Consider the following 21,901-nt stretch of genomic DNA (forward strand, 5'->3'; position numbering starts at 1 on the left):
AGAAATAGAAAAGTCCCTTCTAAAATTCACATGGAATCTCAAGGGATCCCAAAAGCCAAAACAATCTTGAAAAAGGACAAAGATGGGGGACTCACACTTCTGTATTTTAAAATTTACAACAAAGCTACAGTAATCAAAACAGATTGATATCGGCATACAGACATATAGACCAATGGAATAGAGTAGAGAGCTCAGAATTATACCCTCACACAAACCGTCAAATTATTTTTGACAAGCATGCCAAGACTATTCAATAGGGAAGGGATAGTCTTTTCAACAAATGGTACTGTATACAAAAAATAATGTGACTGATTTTTGTGTGTTGACTTTGTATCCTACAACTTTTGCTGAATCCGTTTATTAGTTTATCCACCCAAAATGGATCAAAGACCTAAACATAAGAGCTAAAACTATAAAACTCTTAGAAGAAAATATAGAGCAAAAGCTTCATGACATTGGATTTGGCAATGATTTCTTGGATACAACACCAAAGGCACATACAACAAAAGAAAAAATGGACAAATTGGACTTCACCAAAATCAAGAACTTTTATGAATCAAAGGATACCATCAAGAAAGTGAAAAAACAACCTACAGAATGGGAGAAGGTATTTGCAAATAGTATATCTGACAAGAGATTAATATCTAGAATATATAAAGAATTCCTAAAACTCAACAAAAACAATCTGATTCAAATATGGCAAAGGACTTAAACAGACATTCATATATCAAAGAACATATACGAATGGCCAAAAGCACATGGAAAGATGCTCCATACCACTAACCATTAGGGAAATACAAGTCAAAGCCACAATGAGATACCACTCCACACCCATTAGGCTGGCTACTATAAACAAAAAAACAAGCAAGTGTTGGCAAAGATGTGGAGAAACGGGAACTCATGTGCACTGTCGGTAGGAATGTAAAATGGTAGAGCTTTTATGGGAAATAGTATGGCAGTTCCCCCAAAAAATTAAAAACAGATTTACCATACAATCCAGCAATTCCATTTCTGGGTAAATACCCAAAAGAACTGAAAGCAGGGTTTTGAACAGATATTTGTACACTCATATTCAGAGCAGCATTATTCACAACAGCTAAAATGTGGAAGCAGCCCGAGTACCCATCAACAGATGAATGGATAAGCAAAATATGGTATATAAATACAATTGAATATTATTCAGCTTTAAAAAGGCAGGGAATTCTGACATGTGCTGCAACATGGATGAACCTTGAGAACATTATATTAAGTGAAATAAGCCAGTCATAAAAAAAGAAATACCGTATAATTTTACTTACTGTTTAACAGGTATATACTGTTTAACAGGTATAGAGTTTGGGTTTTACAAAATGAAACGAGTTCAGGAGATATAAATGGTGGTGGCAGAGGCACAACAATATGTAAGCAGCATTTAATATCACTGAACGGTATACTTTAAAATGGCTAAGATGGCAAATTTTATGTTATATGTATCTTACAAGTTAAAAATTTGAAAAAACCAAAAACCCAACAAAACCTGAGAATGGAAAAAAAGATACAAATGTGAAAGCTAAAACCGTAAAGCTTCTAAAAGACAACACAGGAGATAATCTTTGTAACTTCGAGTTAAAGATTTCCTATATAGGATAATAAAAGAAAAATACTTGTAAAATATCTGTCTCATAGATTTGTATTTGGAATATACAATGAGCTCTCACAACTGAAGAAGATAAACAACCTGATAAGATAAGGACTAAAAGATGTAAACAGAAACGTCAACAAAAGATGATACAGGAATGGTGAACAAGTACACGAAAAGACATTCAACATTGCTAGTCATTAGGGAAATGCAAATTAAAAACACTTAACCACTAGAATGACTAAAATGAAAAAGACTGAGAATATTAAGTGTGGGTGAGGATGTGGAGCAAAAGTAAACTTCATTTTCAAAAATATGAAGAGCAACTTTGTCGTAAGCATAGATTATAAAAATGGCATCAGGGGCTTCCCTGGCGGCAGAGTGGTTGAGAGTCCGCCTGCCGATGCAGGGGACACGGGTTCATGCCCCGGTCCGGGAGGATCCCACATGCCGCGGGGCGGCTGGGCCCGTGAGCCATGGCCACTGAGCCTGCGCATCCGGAGCCTGTGCTCCGCAACGGGAGAGGCCACAACAGTGAGAGGCCAGTGTACCGCAAAAAAAAAAAGTATTTCTTCTACAATATAATTGTATAACTTGTTTTTTCAGTTAAAGGTCTTGTGGAGTTTTGGTTTTTCGGGTATTATTGGTCATTAAGTGTTTTCTACACCATTTTAAACGCCGTTATTACAGTTTATGTAACAATCTTCTCTTAATAACTTTCATTTGTTTTAAAAAGGCGGCAGTGGACATCCCTAGAGCTAAAACTTTGTGTGTATGCATGATTATCTTTTTGAAAATAAGTTTCTAAAATTGTTGGGTATAAGGGTATAAGACTTCCATTTTAGTCTTCTGAACTGATCTCCAGAAAGTATTTACCATTTAATTATTTTAAATTTAAAAATTTAATTTTATCCACGGACTACATAAACTGTTTATAAATAAAACTACTAGACTTATAACCCCAAACAGCATTCACTCCCACTCCTCAGATGCAAGCACTTTTAAATCTTTTAGCATTTTTCTCATTTTATTTCTAAATATACTCATATCCTTAATTTTAAAATTTTAGACTTAATTTAAGAGAATTTAGTTATCTTCCACTTCCTTGTGCTTATCTTTCCCCTCCTTTCTATGTAATTATCACAACTTTCGTTCAAATCAATGCACAGTTTTTCTTTTTAATTAGTTTAGTTTTAATTATGACTGTAAATATAGTTCAAAGCTGAATCAAACAGTATACTATGATTACATTTCTTTTCTTGAACTACTTTTTATTTTTCCTGGAGTTAACAACTGCCTCATCTTTTTCATTTGCTTTAGATTTCTATGGCTCTGTTACGATTCTTCTCCAACTCTTCACAGTATACTTCTTATAGTAAAGACTTCTAATATTCCTCTCAATATCAAACAGCACATCACTTTCATTTTTTTTTTCCCTCTAAGAGGCACTCCTCCAAGAGCTCTCTGCCCTGTTCTTGTTGTTGGGCTTGCTAAACAAACTTCATCTTAGGATTTCCTGTCACCATCTTCCTGGGTATCTTTCCTGGGTTGGTATCTCTTTTCTGTATCCTATGCCTTTCTCTTTCTTGGTTTTCTTCTTCATTTTGATGGAGCTCAATCCCCAGTAGTCTCCTTTACAGATATTCTCAAAAGAAGAAGAAGCTCTCGGAAATTAAAAATTAGATAACAGAAGTAAAAGACTGGTTGGGAGGAAAAATTTTTTAGGCTTTGTATATCTCAAAATGTTCTTATAATCTGCCTTTATACTTAATGAATAGTTGGCTGGGTATAGAATTCTAGCTTGGAAATAACTTTCCCTCAGGATTTTTATTACATTGCTCCACTGTCTTCCAGTTTACAGTACTACTGGTGAGATACCTAACGTCTTTCCAATTCCAGCCCTTTGTTTGTGACCTGTTTGGAAACTTTTAGGACTCTCTCTTTGATCTATGATTTCCTTTAGTATGGGGAGTCCTTTTCTCCCCCATCCACTATGCTAGTTATCTGAATGGCCCTTTTAAACCTATAGTCTCCTATCTTTTGAGAAATATTCTCATATTAATTGTTTCATAATGTCTTCCCCCTCATTTTACTTTACTTCATGGCTAAGAACTGATCTTCTAGTTTTTAAGTTTTACTTTTGTGCATATTTCCTCATCTTTATCTTCCAGCCCTTCCACAGAATTTCTGTTATCTTATTTTTAATTTCCAAGAGCTCCTCCTCTTTCTATACAGTATTGCTCTGTGATATATCACCTTGTTCTTATTTCTTGCATGTAGTATCTTATCTATCTGAAGATGATCTAGCTTCCAAACTCCCTGCATTGTCTGCTTCCTTCTAGTTTCTCCTTGCTGTCTGTATGATCTCACAATTTCACGTTGGAGCCTTCCCTCAAACATCTGACATTCTCTGGCAGTTGACTTACACTTCATAGTAAGATACTAAGAAGCTATTTGGAAGCTCTGTATGTGTGAACAGGTCTTGTCATCTGATGAGCTTCTCTGTGAAATGCCTGGGAGGGAACCTACAAGTTTCATTTGGCAGTCTTTTCTTTCTGATGGGCTAGTTCCTTCAGGGGAGAGACCACAGAATAAAGGAAGAAAGGCCAGAAGTCTCGCCACGCAAACACTAACGCACCCCCCTGCCTTTGTTAGCGTGCCACTCTCACCCTTTACTGTCTATGTCCAGGCTCCAGAGTCCCTCTGGCTCAACTTCTCCAGAGGAGAATCCTCCTGCCTCCTGGCTGGGTTGGCTAACAGATTTTCATCTTATCAGAGCTCAATACTATCATTAAAAAGAAAAAAAAACTTTGTCAGTCTGGTAGAGAAAAAACAAAACAAAACAAACAAAAAAAGTCTTGTTTTAACTTGCATTTGTTTTTTTACTAGTGAGGGTGACATTTTTTCCATACACTTATTTGCATTTTATTTTTTTAGATTTTTTTTTCTGATGTGGACCATTTTTAAAGCCTTTATTGAATTTGTTACAATATTGCTTCTGCTTTGGTTTTTTGGCCATGAGGCATGTGGGATCTTAGCTCCCTGACCAGGGATCAAACCCTCACCCCCTATATTGGAAGGCGAAGTCTTAACCACTGGACCGCCAGGGAAGTCCCTTATTTACATTTTAGATTTCTTCCATTTGTTTCCTATTAGGGTATTAATCTTTTTCTTTTTGATTCCAAGAGTTCCTTATATATATTAAAAATATGAATTTTTATCAAATATATTAGATTCCTTTTGAGTCTTTTAACTGGGTTTAAAATTGTTTTTAGACTTTATTTTCCTTTAATAAACACAGATATTTCTCATTTTTACAAAATCAAACCTATCAATTCTCTCTGATTTCTGCTCTGGTATCATGCTTAGAAAAGTCTCCTGACGACAATTTCATTGTATTCGCTTCCCTTAGATAATTAGGCAATTGAAGACACTGCTACATTTTCACTTATTTAATTTCTAGTTGATGGAGACCATCTCTGCAATCAATGTGCACATACTCAGAGTACACAGCCACTCTGCTTTTAGTTTCTACCTTCGTTTAGCAAAGTAAGCTACAGCATGTGAGGAACATCAGTATGTCTGAACCATGACTGTATCCGTCAGGATGGGCTGGGTCAATGGTTCTTAAGTGTGGTGTGGGGCCCCCTAGGAGTCCCTGAGACCCTTTCGGGGGTCCACAGGTCAAAACTATTTTCATAATAATACTCAGATTTTATTTGCCTTTTTCTCATTCTCTCATGAGAGTATAGTGGGATTTTCTTGAGGCTACATGATTGTATATCATTGTTCTGATGGTTAATGAATTGTGTACTTGTATACTTTCCTGTTTTCTAGAAATTTCTAAGGTGGTAACTTTATGGTATAAACACGTGAGTTTTCAGAGATTAACTCAACTGATTTTAAGTTCTTTTGCTGCACACTTACTATCTTTCGTTATATCTGCTACGCTATCTGTGTATCTGTAACCTCATTGTTGTGGAATACATAGTTATTTTGAAATCCTTAAGTCTTCCTTGTGCCTGTACTGAAATACAAGAAGTAAGTACACTCTGTGTCTTATTATTAAATATTGATAGTTATAACCCACACAAACAAAAGCTCTTTGGGAACCTCAATAATTTAAGAATGTAAAGAGGCCCTGACAGCAAAAAGTTTGAGAACTGCTGGGTTGGTGATACCGTGGTAACAAACCATCCAAAAATTCCAAAGGTTTACTTCTCCCTCACATTACATGTCCATCTCAGGTCAGCTAGTTCTCTGCTTGGAAATGTCCTCAGGTCCCAGGTGGACAAAACAGACACCCTTTGGAACCCTGCCAGTCATGGAGGCAGAGGGAAGAGCATGAGACTCTCCGGCTGGCCTGGCCTTGAAGTACCTCAGCCTGAGCAGGACACACATCACTTCCACTCACACCACTGGTTAGAAAGGGTCATGTGACCCCACCCAACCGCTAGGGGACTAGGAAATGCAGCCCCCTCGCTAGTTAAGAGCCAATAACGTTTGGTGTAGAGCACATCTAACTACTACAGTGATATTTATTTATTTATTTAAAGTTTATTTATTTGGCTGCGCCGGGGTCTTAGTTGTGGCATGCGGAATCTTTAGTTGTGGCATGCGGGATCTAGTTCCCCGAGCAGGGATCGAACCTGGGCCCCCTGCATTGGGAGCACAGAGTCTTAGCCACTGGACCACCAGGGAAGTCCCTACAATATTTAATACAATATTTTGAAGACCTAATAAGAGTATGCAAATAACAGCTAAATTACAACATACCTTCACTTTAAGAAAAGTAAAGCCACAGACTTTTTATTGCTGAAGCCTATAAGTTTCAAGTTCAAACTTCCAGGCTGTATCTATATATTAGTGCATCTCAGCAACAAAGTCTCAACAAACTATATTCTACTGGATTTGGGCGGGTTTGCCTAATTACCACAATTGAAGATTCATGACTGTCCACATGTTCCACGACAATCTGATTGAAATAAACTGCATCAGCTAATAAAAGGCTGTAATTTTTTATGATACTTGGTGCTCATACGATTTAAAGGAGAAAGCAGATTTCAGAGCTAATTTACACCAAGACAGCATGGGTACTTTGTGCTGAGCAAGAGCTGCTTCATGAAGAGAAAGGGTGCCACAGATTACTTGGTGCCACTGGGTAGATACTGATTATACCAAGAGACCAGTTTTTGTAAAGGTTCCTGCTACACAGTCTGAAGCTTCAGACAATGAAGCTGCTCTCATACACGCCCTACCCTCTTCTGACGCCATTTTCCCTGCTCAACACAGTCGTCTATCCTTTTCATTTACATGTGGAAAAATCTCTGGAGGATGTGGAAATAAGTTCCTGCATGTGGGGTTCATGCACAAACATAACAGACCCCAACAACGTATGTGGACTCACCCTCAACGTCAAGTATGATCCAGACTGTACTAAATCATCCTGCCTGACTCATCTTTGTAAGGTGCGTCACAAACAGAACAGGATTTCAACGGAAACTAACGTGTGCCAATTGTAAAAATTCAGCTCCATTTAACTGACAAAAGGAAAAAGAACCATACAAAAATAAATCGAATCCGTCTGAAGCTCTTTACTATTTACTTTTACAAGTAGTATCGGTGCTAGTACAAAACATGATAAACAAGTAACCTTTCCTCACTGCAAAAAGGAGACATAAGAGGAAGATAATATCTGCCAGATGGGAAAGGACAAGGGAAAGGCGTTCTCTCCTCTTCTCACGTGGTGTTCAGCCTGGAACTTAGGGGCCCGAGCATAAAGGCATGCGTCTGAATTTGCTCTCATCTTCTGGTACCTGACTTTAAACGATTTTCATAAGTGACAATTTACATTTACCAAACTGATAGTTGATAAACTCCTTTCAGTAAATTCCTCTAGAATGATTTATTGCCAAAAGTGCAATGTGTTCCTCAATACAGGTATTCCACAAAGTAAAATGCACCCGGACTGGGTGAGTACGGTGTTAGCAAATATTCATCATTTCAAGCCAGAATGTCAACCCTACTCTAAGTACCACAGGAGGTACAAAAGAAATATGTCATCCCAGCCCTCAAGGAGATTATAAACTAGAGGGAGGTGTGTGTGTGTGTGCGTGCGTGTGTGTGTTCCTTAAAACCCCATACACATGGATTTAACTAAACAATATATAACAAAAATGCTAATATTAATGATAAAGACATAAGTTCAGGGCTGTCAGAATGCAGAGAAAACTTCGTGGAGGCAGTGGGGTCTGAATGGGAATGCAAAAGGTGGATTCAATTTGCTTTGGTACCAACAACAGGCTGGGGCATTTCAGGGGAAGAGAATGCCCTGAGGAACCAGGAGAGATAGAACACTGACAAACTGGCCAGAGTAGAGGCGCAGAAGAAGGCAGGAAGTAGGTAATAAATCAATGTGGACATCCACCCACCTGCTCATCCATGCAGCAAACATCTGGTAAGTACCTGTCATGTGCCCACACTGTTAGGGACCTGATGGCGAACCAGACAACTATGGTCCCTGACCACATGGAGCTTGCTTTGCAGTGGAAGAAAGCAGAACATCACCACAAAGGAGGCAGAAAAGAGAGAAAACATCTAATTTGTAAGGGGCTTTAAAAAGGGAGCCAAGAGTTTGACCCTTCCTTACCCAATAAACAACAGGAAGCCACAAAAGGTTTCTGGCTAGAGAACTGTGATCAGTACCGTGGGTTAATATTAACTTGTACGGCTTGACTAAAGCCGACAGAAGGCAAACCAGAGAGACCTGAAGAAAACTACAGCAGAAATGTAAGGCTGAGGTTATGAGGGCTGGTTGGCTGGCTGGCAGCCTAGAAGTTGAAACAGAAATGAAGGGGTCAAAGTCGGCTGGAGTTGAGGGGGTTCATGGACTGAGTGGCTTACAGGACAGTCGAGAAGGGGCTCAATACCATGCGGAGAAGAAAAGCCAAAGCGCATCCGGGGTTTTGACTGGGATGCATAGGTCAGGAGAACCTGGGAGGCAGACAGGCTTGAGAGGCAGGTGAATCTAACATGTAAGCAATAATGGGCAGAAGGCAGAGATGCGGGGCCCAAGCAGAGCACTTTAAACCAGCCGAGCTGGTGAGGACTGAACCTGGGGAAATTCTAAGGAAGACAGGAAATGAGCAACTGGCAACGTGAGAAAGGAGGGCAAGGAGAGCATCGCAAAAGCTGAAGGGGATTTCGAGGCTGTCAGTGGTGTCACAGACGCATCTGCACAGACTTAAAGCTAATAAAGTACTTTCACCGATATTTCCTCATTTAACACTTGAAGACTTATAAAATGTCTTGAGATTGGTATTAGAACCCCCATTTTACAGATAAAAACAGTGAAGATCAAAAAGGTTAACTAAGTGACTTGTCTCAGATGGAGAAGTTTATCTGATTATGTACCCCTGACCCAAAAGCTGGCTAGAAATTATAACTTGTGTGGCCTGGCTCAAACCGATCTTCGGTTCATGAACATTTACGAGAGTGAAAGGCAAACTACAGAGAGGGGACAGACAGTTATACTAATCTATCAGACAAAGGACTCACCCAAATTCTATAAAGAACTCCTACAAATCAGTAAGAGCATTCCTTATGAACTTTTATGCTCACGATACTAATAAAAATACACCGGCGTTTACTTTACATAATAATATGCCCATTACTGTGCTAAGCGTTTACGTGCATTCTCGCTTAATTCTCCCAACAGCCCTATGACAGTAAAATTACTGTCTGGATTTTATGAATGAAGAAGCGGGCTCAGAGAGGTTAAGTAACTTGCCCCATATCAGGGGGCTAGAGAGTCAAACTTGGACTTGACTTCAAAGGCTTTGCTCTTTAAGCCACTGACCTCTTCCGAAGCTCCACCTCCATCTTTGGCCTTTTTACGCCATCATCAACACGCTCATAGGTGCCCAAAATGCCAGGTACAGGGCTAAGTGATCTCAGCTGTCCTTCCCTAAAACCCGCCTGTGTTAAGTATGGAGGTCAGATGCACACACTGTATTTCTCATGATTTAGGAGGTTGGCCTTCTACCACCACTTCAGGACTCTTCATTTTGAAAAGGTGGGCTTAAGAGAGAAACAATCAAATCGTGAATATGTCAGAAAAGCTAAATAGGAGATTGATCAAACAATTCCAAGTTTCTACAGCTAGGAATAACCTTAGAACACTTAAGTTCTACTTAACATAGAAGGAAAAAAACTTACAAAATTTATAGAATGCATTATCCCCAAGATGGCATTATAAGTTCAAGAAAGGACTAGGTGGGACTTCCCTGGTGGTCCAGTGGTTAGGACTCTGCGCTCCCAATGCCGGGGGCCTGGGTTCGATCCCTCGTCAGGGTGCTGGATCCTGCACGCCGCAACTAAAGATACCGCATGCCACAGCTAAGACCAGGCGCAGCCAAAGAAATAAATACTAAAAAAAAAGGACTAGGCAATCGGTAAGGACAGAACTCTATAAATACTAAAAAGAGAAAAAAAGCAGGGCCCACATCACCTTTAAGGTTTGCGGGGCCGATGGGGAGTCCCATCCTCCAGGCATACCCCTTGCTGACAACACACGAGAACAAACGGGCCAAAGGAGCAGAAATTCTGATTCCTGATTAAAGGTCATTCCAAGGGCTTAGAAAAGACTTTCCTACCGTTGTACAACTTTTTCATTTCTCTTCCTAGTCATGTCCATGTTTATTTGGGGCCTTCGAGACAGGACAGTAAATAAAAAGGCCAGCATCTGAGTGACATGAACTCAAGTTCCTTTCTGGGTCAAAAATGATGGTTCGGATCCTCTCTTTACATGCAGAGTTTGGCTTATTTTTTCCTTCTCGTCCATCTGCATCTGTTACATCCTGCCCACTCGTGCAGGATTCTTGTGGTTTGATGTCTGTTGGCATTTTACTGCTGAAGAATGTTCTGGCTCCAGCAAACCCAGGAGGGAACACTGTGCACTCACTGCAAGTAGAAGTGGTTCCAAATGTCCAAGAGCCAAGCAGGATGCAGCCATCAGGCCACGAGTTTCTCCAAGGGAGTGCGATCTGTATAACCCATGGGCCACGATGGTGGCAATAAAGCAGCAATATTCCCAGTGGCCTTTTTGTTTGTTTGTTTTTGGTGCCCCCTTTTAAACATTTATGCTATTTTACTTTTTCATCTCTGTTAGCTGTCTTAAATCCTCTCTTGAACAAGGTAGGGTATAAATAAAACACATAAGTAAAACTAAAATGAAAGTTTAATAGAAGTGAACACTAAAATTCCATAGCCAAGCAAAACGTGCAGCTTGCGTATCCCATATTCTCTTCTCCATGGTTTTATTATTGAACTCACAGCAAATATAAAAGCTTTCAATTGAATTCTCTTTAAGAAAGAAAGAAAAAAGAAGAAGAAAGAGGTATTTTGGTAGATAACGCAGAACTGGAGTATTAAAATTTCAAGATGCAATTGTTTGAAACGTCCAAAGCAGAAAGGTAATAACTAGCTTACGGTTTACTGAAGAAAACAATTTGAAAATTCAACCTCCTGGTGTTTGCTAATCCCATTATGAGATGACACTGGAACTAGCAGGACACCGTGACGGCCCCCTCCCCACCCACAGGGAGACCCCCAGAAGCCTCTCTGAGCTCCACCCAGGAACCCTCCTGACCGCCAGTGCTGTCTTGCTGTCACTGGAGCAGAACCTCTGCCTCTGCCAGGTCCTCTCCTCTCTGCCTGGCCTCTTCAAAGCTGATAGCTCACAAGAAGTTTATCTGTGGGTCCCACTCTGCCTCTACTCCAGACACCGTCTTTCTGGATCATCCCTTGGCTCTGCACTCCACTCCCATGCTTAACCCCAGCTTCCGGGAACCACTGCGCCCGCCACCCAAGTCACCCTCATGACCCTGCAGGAAGAGTTCAGAGGGAAAATCGTCTTTTGAAGAGAATAAACTCAGTATTTTGAACAGAAAGAACGAAGAAAGCTTTGGGAATTCATAACCTAATTCATAAATTCTGGCCCTATGTTTTTAATTATTACCGCAGCAGATTTCGCCAGGATGAGGCATCCCAAAGCCCTCTATGTATATGTACGTCTTTTTAAAATTAGCGAAACCTCGTGTTTATCAAAATCCAAGAAGTAGCAACAATAAATATTCTTAACCAAATACCTACTTTCACCAGGTGCTCTGTATATACCTACATGCTCCACTATCCAACATCTTGGCTCAGTGAGTACTTAATACATTTTCACCTGTTACCTACATTTCAACAGCCAGGGAAACAGGCAGCAAAAAGGTTCAGCTCCTAGCCTAGAGGCACAAACCCCCCAGGGGTAAAACCGGGCTTTGAATACGGGCCTTCTGGCTGCAGAGCCCCACAGTAAGCCTCCTCCGTGAAGTGCGCTGCAGGTCAGCACAGGAGACTCTGAGGCTGAATGACGTGCTCAAGCTCACCTGGGTGGCAGGGCGGCCTGAGAGTCCTGCTCCTAAGGCATGCTCACTGACAGGACGCCTTACCATCCGGATAAGGCAGGTTTTTGGACAACCAAGGCTCACACTACTTGCCCAGCACACTCGTTTTAAGCAGGGTCACTGTTGTGAACATCCAACCTAATGCAGCAGATGGGAAACTCATTGAAGGAATGACCTTCTTAGACCCACCTTTACATCCCTCATTAAGACTAAATTACCTGCCCATAAGGTTAGATAAGCAACGAAAGAACAAACACACAGCACCTCACTGCCTTAGGCACCTAACTGTGCACCTGGCTTAGCCAACGCTTTTACGTTCAGTTTCTGCGGATGGCCCTACCATCCTGGTTGGGGGGCTGGGTGACTGTCCCCCAGGTCAATCCTGGCTGTGACCAGCAGACCTTCCTCTAGTGCTCTAGCCTGTTCCTCCCATCTGCAGTCCAAACTTGAAGTTTTAGCCCCACTCTGTGACTGTAACCTATAGCCAGAGAAACCCAGGCAACCAAAAACTGTGGAAAGACCAACAGACCCTATACCAGGGAAGGAATGAAAATGCATTTTTTATTTAGGTTTTGATTCTAGTTTCTAGTCTTCTAGTTTCACAGCTGTCATGGAAGGATAAAGATCCCAGAACACTGACCTCCACATGTGGACTACAAGAAAATACATTTTTACTTAAGTTCATTTTTTATTTAACGACTGTTTTATTTCAAAAGTGTTCAAAAGTTGAAAAGGAGATTGGCTCCTTTAAGGGTCAATCCACTGGGACCAGAGATCTTAAAACAGGTTATAAACATTGCAGACACGCATAAAAATGAAACTCTTTCAACTACAACAATGGTTAAGTAGGAATTAAACTCAAGTATTTAGGAATAAATCAGGTTTAAAATGTGTCAATCATAATGTCTATAAAGAGCATAGAGATCAAGAAAATTTCACTCTTACTCTTCAGGAATCCTTTCTCCAAATAAATTTTGGCAAATCACCTCAGAAATCTCAAATCAGTTAGATTTCAGGCCCCTGATGATGCATCTGACTACCTAAACCAGAGATGCCAATCTGGTTTCAATGTGCCCAGTTAATGATAAACTACTCCTTCCCCTCAATGTGTGACAGGCAGACAACGGCTCCATTCCGCAAACAGGAAATCCAGAACGCTAGAGAAAGGGATTTTTTTTTTTTTTTCTCTTTTAAGAGAAAGGGAATTATTAAAGGTCATGGAAGTCCTGTCTAGCTGCCTGCTTCACTCTCTGGGATACAATTTAAGGGGATATTTTAAAGTTTAAAACATGGGCAGGGGAGATTCTTAAGCTGATTTTTGACATTTCTGTATTACTCCATTGTTATTATCATGTATTATGCCTGTAAATCTGAAACTTTTAAACGGAGTCCCCTGGTTTTGTGTCAGCTTGCTTCCATCTGAGACTCCTGGTGGAAAGTCTCTGAACTTTCTAACACGAGAGTTCTGAAGGTGCTCTGGAGCGCTGGTGGGAAGAGGACCTCGCCTCCTAGTTACACTTCAGTGTCATCAAGCTGTAGACCCGAATGCGAACACATCAACAGGGGTTATTACCTTCTTTTGACCACACAGGTAAGAATAAAGATTACTTCTATTTTTTCTCTCATTCTTCAGCTAAATCATGGTATTTCAACTTCAGGCTGATTTCTAATTTCACAAAAAATCCTAGTAAATATCAAGTCCAGAGATCACCTTCAGAGCTTCTCTTCTAGTGGAACCCTGAGAGAGAAAATCTCCACACCAGAGGGGATGGTGTTTTACACTGTTTGTTGACAATGGCAACACGAGAAGATAAGCAAGAGGACATGTTTCATAGGGATTTCACCTACAGTCATAAATGTGGAGGTGCCTTCACTCATCCCGAGAAGTAAAAAAATTTTTTTTTTAAAGAAATATTTCTTTGGCTTCCACCCATCAGTCCAATAACAATGACGGGTCCGAACACCCTGGTAGTTTTATACCTCTGACAAATGTTTACCTAGGACTCTGGCCAAGCCTATTATTTTATATCATTTGCAGCGGCCTAAGACTCAGTAAGCCTGGTAAACAGGTAAATAAATGGCTGCTCAATTACTGATAACCAGACTAACTATAAATGAGCGGGGGAAAAAAAGGCTGATTTCAGAAAAGCCGGTTTTATTTACCGCTTTGCTTCTAAGAACTGGAGAAAAAGAATAGCCCAGGGAATTCCCTGGCAGTCCAGTGGTTGGGACTCTGTGCTTCCACTGCAGGGGGCACAAGTTTGATCCCTGGTATGGGAACTAAGATGCCAGAAGCCGCACGGCACAGCCAAACAAAACAAAACACAAAACAAAAAGAATAACTAGCCCAATAGCTCCATTCAAAGGGGAAAAAATGAAGGCCAAAGGTTACCGTTGATTAGTTACAAGAATCTCCAGGTGGCCCTATGGCAGCCTAACAAGATCTGCAATTCCCAAAAATATTTCTTTGGGCATTTCCATAGTAAGTAGTGACTAACACACTTAAGGGATTCTTATGAGGGGTGCCCAAGGAGTCCGGCAGCTCTGTAGTCTGAAGACTGGTAAGCTAGGGTGACAATACAGCACAGAGATCAAGATCTGGGATTCCAGAGTCAGACTGCCCAGGGCTGAATCCAGACTCTCTTGATTTCTAGTGGTGTGGCTTTGGGCAAGTTACTTAATCCCTCTATGCTTCATTTCCTCGGTTTTAAATCAAGAATTATCTGAATGCCTACTTTAAGGTCTGATATGAGAATTAAGTGCAAAAACATAAAGTGTCCATTCAGCACCCTGCCCCTGCACAAAGTAAGCCCTCACAAAACGTTAGCTATTATTAACATCACGCAGATCTACTGACAACACAGACTTGACCAGCCCTAGTCTAGTCAACACAAGCTTGACTAGACCAGACTTGGCTACTTCGGATCACTGGAAAATCTAAGCCCAAATTAGAGGTTCTCTGGCAGGGCTGGGAAGACCCAACCCAGCAGTTTAGAAAGAAATAATCCACCTCGTGACCTGACCTTGGAAGCCTCCCTGACCTTCACGCTGACCTCAAATGTAGAATCAACAAGAAAGGAAAGTTACTGGGCCCCTACTAAGTGCCAGACACAGTGTGAGACTCGTGTTATCTTTCATCCGGTGAGGAAACGGGCGCACATGTAGAGGACGTGCTTGGGGCATCACTTGTTTCCTAGCTTATTCCTAACCTGGGCCTCCGAAATGAGGCTATTTGGCCGGGAGACTCTTCCTTGAATTTCTGGACAGCTGCACAAAAGGAGGACACAAGACACCTGCCTCTGAGCCTGGACTCACTTCAGAGGCGGGATGTCCCCATGGAAGACGCAGGGACCGGACAGAGTCCTGGGGAGGTTCCCGGGTAGCCTTGACCTTGGTGCCTAAGACTTGGTTTCCCACCCTGCGGGCTGGGGGCGATGACACAGCCCCTGGGCCTGGGTGGATGTGTGAGCCGAGCGTGGCACCGGGTCCCGGAGGACTTGGACCCCCACTCCACCTCCACCTCGGGGGCCCTGTTCCCTCCTGGGGGCGCGGGGGCCTCTGGCCTTGCCCTGACACAGCGCACGCGGCGCACCGGCCGCGGAGAGCTGGGGCAGAGGCCGGCCAGGACATCCCCGGCGCAAGGGTCGGGGCGGTGGGGACAGTCCGGCCGGCCGGCGATCGCGCACGTCAGCCGGGGTCACGCGGCCTCCCCGCCAGGCTCCGGCCGCCCGAGGCGGGAACGGGGCGGTCGCCGCCAGCTCGGTCCCCCCTGGGCCACCCGGCCTAGCCTCAGCCCCGACGGCGGCCCATCGCAGGCCTCACCTCCCTGCGCACGTTCAGCAACGAGTAATAGTCTTCATTGTCCAGCTCCTCCTCGCTCAAGGCCGTCGCCATCTTCGCAACCTTTCACCCCGCCAAACCAGCAAGGCCGTGCTCAAGAGGAACAGCCGTTCGCGGTCCAGACGGCGTGGGCCGTGCGGCCGCTCCACAGCGGCCCCTGGCGGCCCGGAGTCGCGCCGCCGCCGCCCAGCCCTGAAGAAGCGCGCCTGCGCCCTGCGCCCCCGCGCGGCCGGGGGCGGGACGCGGCGCTTCCGGCACTTCCACGTGCTGCGCACGGACCTAAAGCCCAGCCAGGGCGCACGGGGGCTGTGCCCGGGCTGGAGAGCACGACTTTGCGGTCACACCCGGGGGTCGTCACTGTCTGGGCACTGGGGAGATAGGCCTCTGCTACACCCCCTGTCTCCCCCGCCGGCCACGAGGGCGGGGCGCATCCGGATCCCAAATGTAGCCCCACCTGGGCCGCTTCGCCAGCACCGCCCCCCAACCCCCCGCGGGAGGCTACTCCAGGCCCCACTTGCTGACTTGTCACAGGAAACTTACAGAATGTCATGTGTTCCTGCCTCAGTGGTCTTCGCCTTTTCTTTTGACCACCCGGAGCCCTGCCCAGAGGACGGGCCTCCTCATTTTCATTTTTTATTATTGCCCTATATTTAGGGGCACCTGGCCATTTTTCTGCTGCTTAAATGAGGAGGCAGTAGCCATTGGGTTCCCGCTATAATTGTCTCTGGCCTGCTTTTATACCTACAGACCCTATCACAGAGCTGTTCTCTTGGAAATTTCTATCTTATAATTTAGCGTCGGAGCCTGACTGGTTTGAGTCTGGTGCCTGCTACTTGGTGCGTTGTTAAAGGTGTCTTGGTTACATGATGCAGTTATCAAGAGGAGGTGGACAGGAGAGCTCCCATGATCTTGTCACCGGTTTGGTTCCTGCTGTCCCGTACCGATTCTTCATTAATTCTCAGTAAGGTTTGTAAGCCATCGATTTAGAACCATCCATGCTGCCCTTCTTAAGCAGGCCTCCTGGGAAGCCCCAAACACCTGTCTGTGGATTTGAGAAGTTGATTTCTTTCTCTTGCTAATTTTTGACCAGATGTGCACCATCTGGGCCTGTGTATGGTCCCTTCCAAGTTGCCCAGCCCTGTTAAGGATCTTCTGGCATGAGACACTTAGGTGTGCTGAGACTGGTTATTCAAGACTGTTGAGTCAGTGTGGAACAGACTGTCAGCCCAGGTTGTAAATTAAGAGCTTTTTCTTTAACTGCGTGAGGTTTCCTCACAACAGCTTTCTTTCACAGACACTCATATTCCATCAGCTATTCCAGCAATTTTTTATGGTTTTTCCTTTTTTCTCCGTTGCAGAGCAGTGATGAGGGCTGAACTGCATGCTGACATTTGCTGGTTTTTAAGAATTTCTTACCGAGAGGCTGGGGGGAAAACTACAACGTTATGATACTCCTTTTTTCCTCAGGTTTGTAGACATTAATTGGGCCATAATGCTCAGCTGGGTAGAGAAGTCCTTTGCCATCTTCCCTCTGCTTTGGAAAACACTGCCTCTAGGAATTACGTGAACGGAACGTAACATATGTCTCGGAACGCCCGGGTCTGTGTTGCTATGATTGAGAATGACCTGGTTTTCATCACCACTCTGACAAAATAAATAGTGACTCAGGGATGCTCTGCGTTTTTGTCCTCTCTTGGGCCCACAGTATTTTGTATTATGGTTACTTGGAAAGTGGTTGTGAAAAATGGGAAATAAACTTAGATACACCACAGGCTTGAGAATATATTTACTTTGGAGGTTGGCTCTCTTGTTTCTCCCTTCCAAAACCCTAATTTATGGTGGGCGAGGTAATGAAAACCAGGAGCAGTACAAATTTCGAAGTTAACACACACGTCCAACAAACTACTCACACCAGAGCAAGTGACAAAACTCAGCCACGTTAACTCACTTCCTTGCACTTTTGTTTTCTTTTTATTGGGTAAAGCCGCAAAGCAATTTGTCACTTAGCTGCAAAGCCTAATATGTAATACATTCATATAAGTATATGTACGTGTGTATGTATTATATATGTATATATAATTGAAACAGGAGGGAAGGGGGCAGGGCACAACCTTTAAAAGAATAACATAGTCGTTGAGGATATCACAAAAATTGGGTGGAACCGATTAGGTCCAAGATGGCAGAAGATTCAACTTCCAGTGGACCTTGAGCCTCATTATCTGCTCATTATAATACCTTAGCATATGCTAAATGACACACCCACAGGTGCCATGACAGTTCTGAGGCCAACCATAAAAGGCCAAAAGTGGGCAATACCCAATTCCTGGAAATCCCCACCTCTTCCCCCAAATAGTTGGAATAATCCTTCCACTCATTAGCCTGTGAAATTACCCAGCTCATAAAAATACTAACTAACCCAGGGCTTCCCTGGTGGCGCAGTGGTTGAGAGTCCGCCTGCCGATGCAGGGGACGCGGGTTCGTGCCCCGGTCCGGGAAGATCCCACATGCCGCGGAGCGGCTGGGCCCGTGAGCCATGGCCGCTGAGCCTGCGCGTCCGGAGCCTGTGCTCCGCAACGGGAGAGGCCATAACAGTGAGAGGCCCGTGTACAGAAAGAAAAAAAAAAAAAACAAAAAACTAACTACCCCATATTTGGGGCACTCTCGCCTTCTGAGATGGCTCAAACTCTGTAGAGCCTGTTTCTCCCAGGGCTGCTCTTGCCTTTTGAGATGGACTGCATTCTGTTTCTGGAATGTGTATGTCTCTAAATAAATCCACTTCTTACCTACCACTTTGCCTTTCACTGAATTCCTTCTGCTCTGAGACATAAAGAACCTGAGCTTCATTAAGTCCTGACACCAGGTGTGTGATCTTACTTAAAAGACAGTGGGTTCAAGTCCCAAATCTGAGTTTTGCCTGGGTTCAAGACCCAACCTGAGTTGTGCAGTTTCATAATTGTTATTGAATTCTCTCATTGTTAAACAGTAAATATAAGGACGTTCATCTCTACCATCATGTTCAGAATGACCCCAGAACATTTGGCCTCTCAGCACAGCCACTCAAGAAGTTTCCTTTGTTTAAGGACTCGGCCCTGGGCCCTCCCGTCTAGCACGTAGCGTTAGGGTTCCCAGATTAAATACAGGATGCCCATTAAATTTGAATTCCAGATAAACAATGAGTAATTGCTAGTAATATTGCATGGGGCGTACACATATACTAAAAAAAATTCATTGTTTATCTGAAGTTCAAGTTTAACTGAGTGTCCTGTATTTTTATATGTCCTGTGTCTGGTAGCCTCAACTAGAAACCCTACAATCCTTCCCCTTTTCTTTTTTTTTTTTTTTTTTGCGGTAAGTGGGCCTCTCACTGTTGTGGCCCCTCCCGTTGCGGAGCACAGGCTCCAGACGCGCAGGCTCAGCGGCCATGGCTCACGGGCCCAGCCGCTCCGCGGCACGTGGGATCCTCCCGGACCGGGGCACGAACCCGCGTCCCCTGCATCGGCAGGCGGACTCCCAAACCACTGCGCCACCAGGGAAGCCCGCTTCCCCTTTCTTGAGTGATGCTACGGAGAGATGAGGCGAGCAGCCTGAATCCACACCCCCTTCTCTGTAATTCAGGAGGAAAAGTCACCTATAATCTTTTTCTTATTCTCTTGTCACTGAGCCCAGATTGGACTGTCATGCTTGCCTGCCAAGCCATTCATAGCCTTGCTCTCCCTCTCCCCTCGTGAACTTGATAACCCCTGTTAAGAGGAGTTAAGGAAAAAAACAACAACAAAACCTTAGCTAAAGAAACAGAAGGAGAATACGCAGGCACTCAAGAATTAAATTTTCTTGATGTTATCTTTTCCCTTAGCATTTCAGTGATTCGTCATTGGCACTCTTTAGCCAAGATTATAATTGCAGGAGGGTCGAGTCACCCAGAGGAAGATCCACACTGCTTGAGTGAGATAGGGCAGCCTTGGCAGCGGCGGCAGGAGGCGCAGGCAGCAGTTCAGGGATAGACTGAGGCCTCGGGGACTCACCCGTTTTAGACCTTGCCATTCTGTCAAAGCATGCGTCTCCAAAATCTCCCAGGTCAGACCTTCTGCCTTTGGAGCTCAGCACTTCCACCTACGATGTCAATGTCATCCATTTTGTTGTGCCCGTTGGTACTTACTGGTTTTCCCTGCTGTTTCAACTTCACGTCCATGGTCCCTATGTGTTCATTCTATCCTAATCCATCAGCTCCCAGCTGGGGTCCCATTCCAATCTGCTTTCTTGGCAGTTCAGTGATGTCATAATCCTTTGGCCTTTGGCTGTGTCCATCACATCCATTCCCAGTTTGGCTTGTCTCTCTTATCTACCTTACCACACTCCTCCCAGGCTGTCGAGAGTAGCTGAGGAAAGTCTTGGAAGATGCAAAGGTTGATGCTTATTGATGCCGAAAGCTCGACCCTTTGTGCACCGGGTGTCGAATCAAATCTTGGAGACAGAGTTTTGGGTGAAGTAGCAAAGAACAGCTTTATTGCTTTGCCAGGCAAAGGGGCACACAGCGGGCTTGTGCCTCTCAAAACTGTGTGTCCCAACCTGGGAGGATTTGGTGAGGAGGTTTTTTTTTTAAGAATTTACTAAATCTTTATTTCCCTAATTGCGGTATTAACAAAAATTTCTCACAAAATGTATAAAACAGCATAAACATTTGATAGATACACTAGTATTAGTCATACTTATTCTTTCACTTGATTAGCATTTGTTAAGAAAACAAATGGCCAAAGTGCTTAATTTTCATTTAGAATGGAATAGTCTGGCCTAACTCTGACCAATAATTAAAGAAAATAGTAGAGGATACAAGTATTCAAAATTTTACATGAATAAGGAGGGTTTGCTATTTTGTCTGCTAAAGATTTTTACCTCAACTTTAAATCTTCCTAAAATGCCAACATCCCAAAATAAAATTTAGTATCACCTGACTGTAGACTGAATAAACCTTCAACATCAATCCTTAGCACCACAAAGTGGTGCTAAAAAAAAACATGTTTTTTTTTTCATGTAAGGACCAAGCAGTTTTAAAAACAATCTAAATGACCTCAAAGCATTCTTGGTGTGAAGTTTTATAGCAATGGTTCAAGGGTGGGGTTACTGATAAGGATTAGGGTGTGTGCAGGACGTGTACTCCTTTAATCTGGCCTCAGGTGGTCTTCTCTGGAATGAAGAATTGCAGACATCTTCCATTTGTTGGGGGTTTTAGTTCTATAAAGTGTTCAAAGATATTGTCTTGCGCATCCCTTGAGGTGGAACCAGGACCCTGCCTCAAAGCTGCACCATTGTTTCTTGGCTGCCCCTCCCTTGTCTCTGCATCCCCTCCCTTCCCTGATTAACAACTGTTTGAATCTGCCTTTTGGAACTCTGGGAAGGTCATCGAGGCTGAACAGAAAGGCTCCCGTGCCCAGGAGCCCCACGGGGTCCTGCTCGGTTTCATTATCTTACTTTAACTGGCCCCCCAGTGTTACTTGGCAGTCCTATTATACTCGTCTCTTATAGACTGTACATCCCCCCACAGTGCCTATTCAGCTTATCTTTTTTTTCGGTACGTGGGCCTCTCACTATTGTGGCCTCTCCCGTTGCGGAGCACAGGCTCCGGACGCACAGGCTCAGCGGCCATGGCTCACGGGCCCAGCCGCTCCGCGGCATGTGGGATCTTCCCGGACCGGGGCACGAACCCACCCGTGTTCCCTGCATCGGCAGGCGGATTCTCAACCCCTGCGCCACCAGGGAAGCCCTCAGCTTATCTTTAAGTTTGAGATAATATGCAGGAATGGGCATTGGCCTTTCAGCAATTTGCAAGAGGGAAGTGATTTCTGTTCTAGTGGAATTAACACTCCAATGTGTGGGGGAGGGGCGCAGACAATAAACAAGTTAGTTAATAAGCAAGATAACTACAGATGCTACTATGAGTAAAATAAAACACAGTGATGTGATACCGGAACGTCTCAGATGGAGGGAGGTCATGTGA

The 21,901-nt window shown here is 43.6% G+C and overlaps 1 protein-coding gene across 4 annotated transcripts in view; it reads right to left on the minus strand.

The window, feature by feature from the left end:
- Positions 1-21,901, minus strand: part of DNAJC11 (DnaJ heat shock protein family (Hsp40) member C11) — a 97,587-nt gene that overhangs the window by 54,934 nt on the left and 20,752 nt on the right. Inside the window, exon 1 of one of the 4 annotated variants that reach the window (XR_004349396.1) lies at positions 15,892-16,000. The exons of 1 other annotated variant lie outside the window; for it this stretch is intronic. Coding sequence is in view for 2 of the 3 variants with exons in the window: in XM_032628624.1 (XP_032484515.1) it covers positions 15,892-15,963 (72 nt within the window). In the remaining variant the exon portion in view is untranslated. Of the gene's footprint in view, positions 1-15,891; positions 16,006-21,901 lie in introns of those variants that run through there. 2 more of the 4 variants (XM_032628624.1, XM_032628634.1) reach the window with 2 other exon arrangements.

This window comes from Phocoena sinus, chromosome 1 (assembly GCF_008692025.1).
Source record: "Phocoena sinus isolate mPhoSin1 chromosome 1, mPhoSin1.pri, whole genome shotgun sequence".
In the NCBI taxonomy this organism is placed as follows: Eukaryota; Metazoa; Chordata; class Mammalia; order Artiodactyla; family Phocoenidae; genus Phocoena; species Phocoena sinus.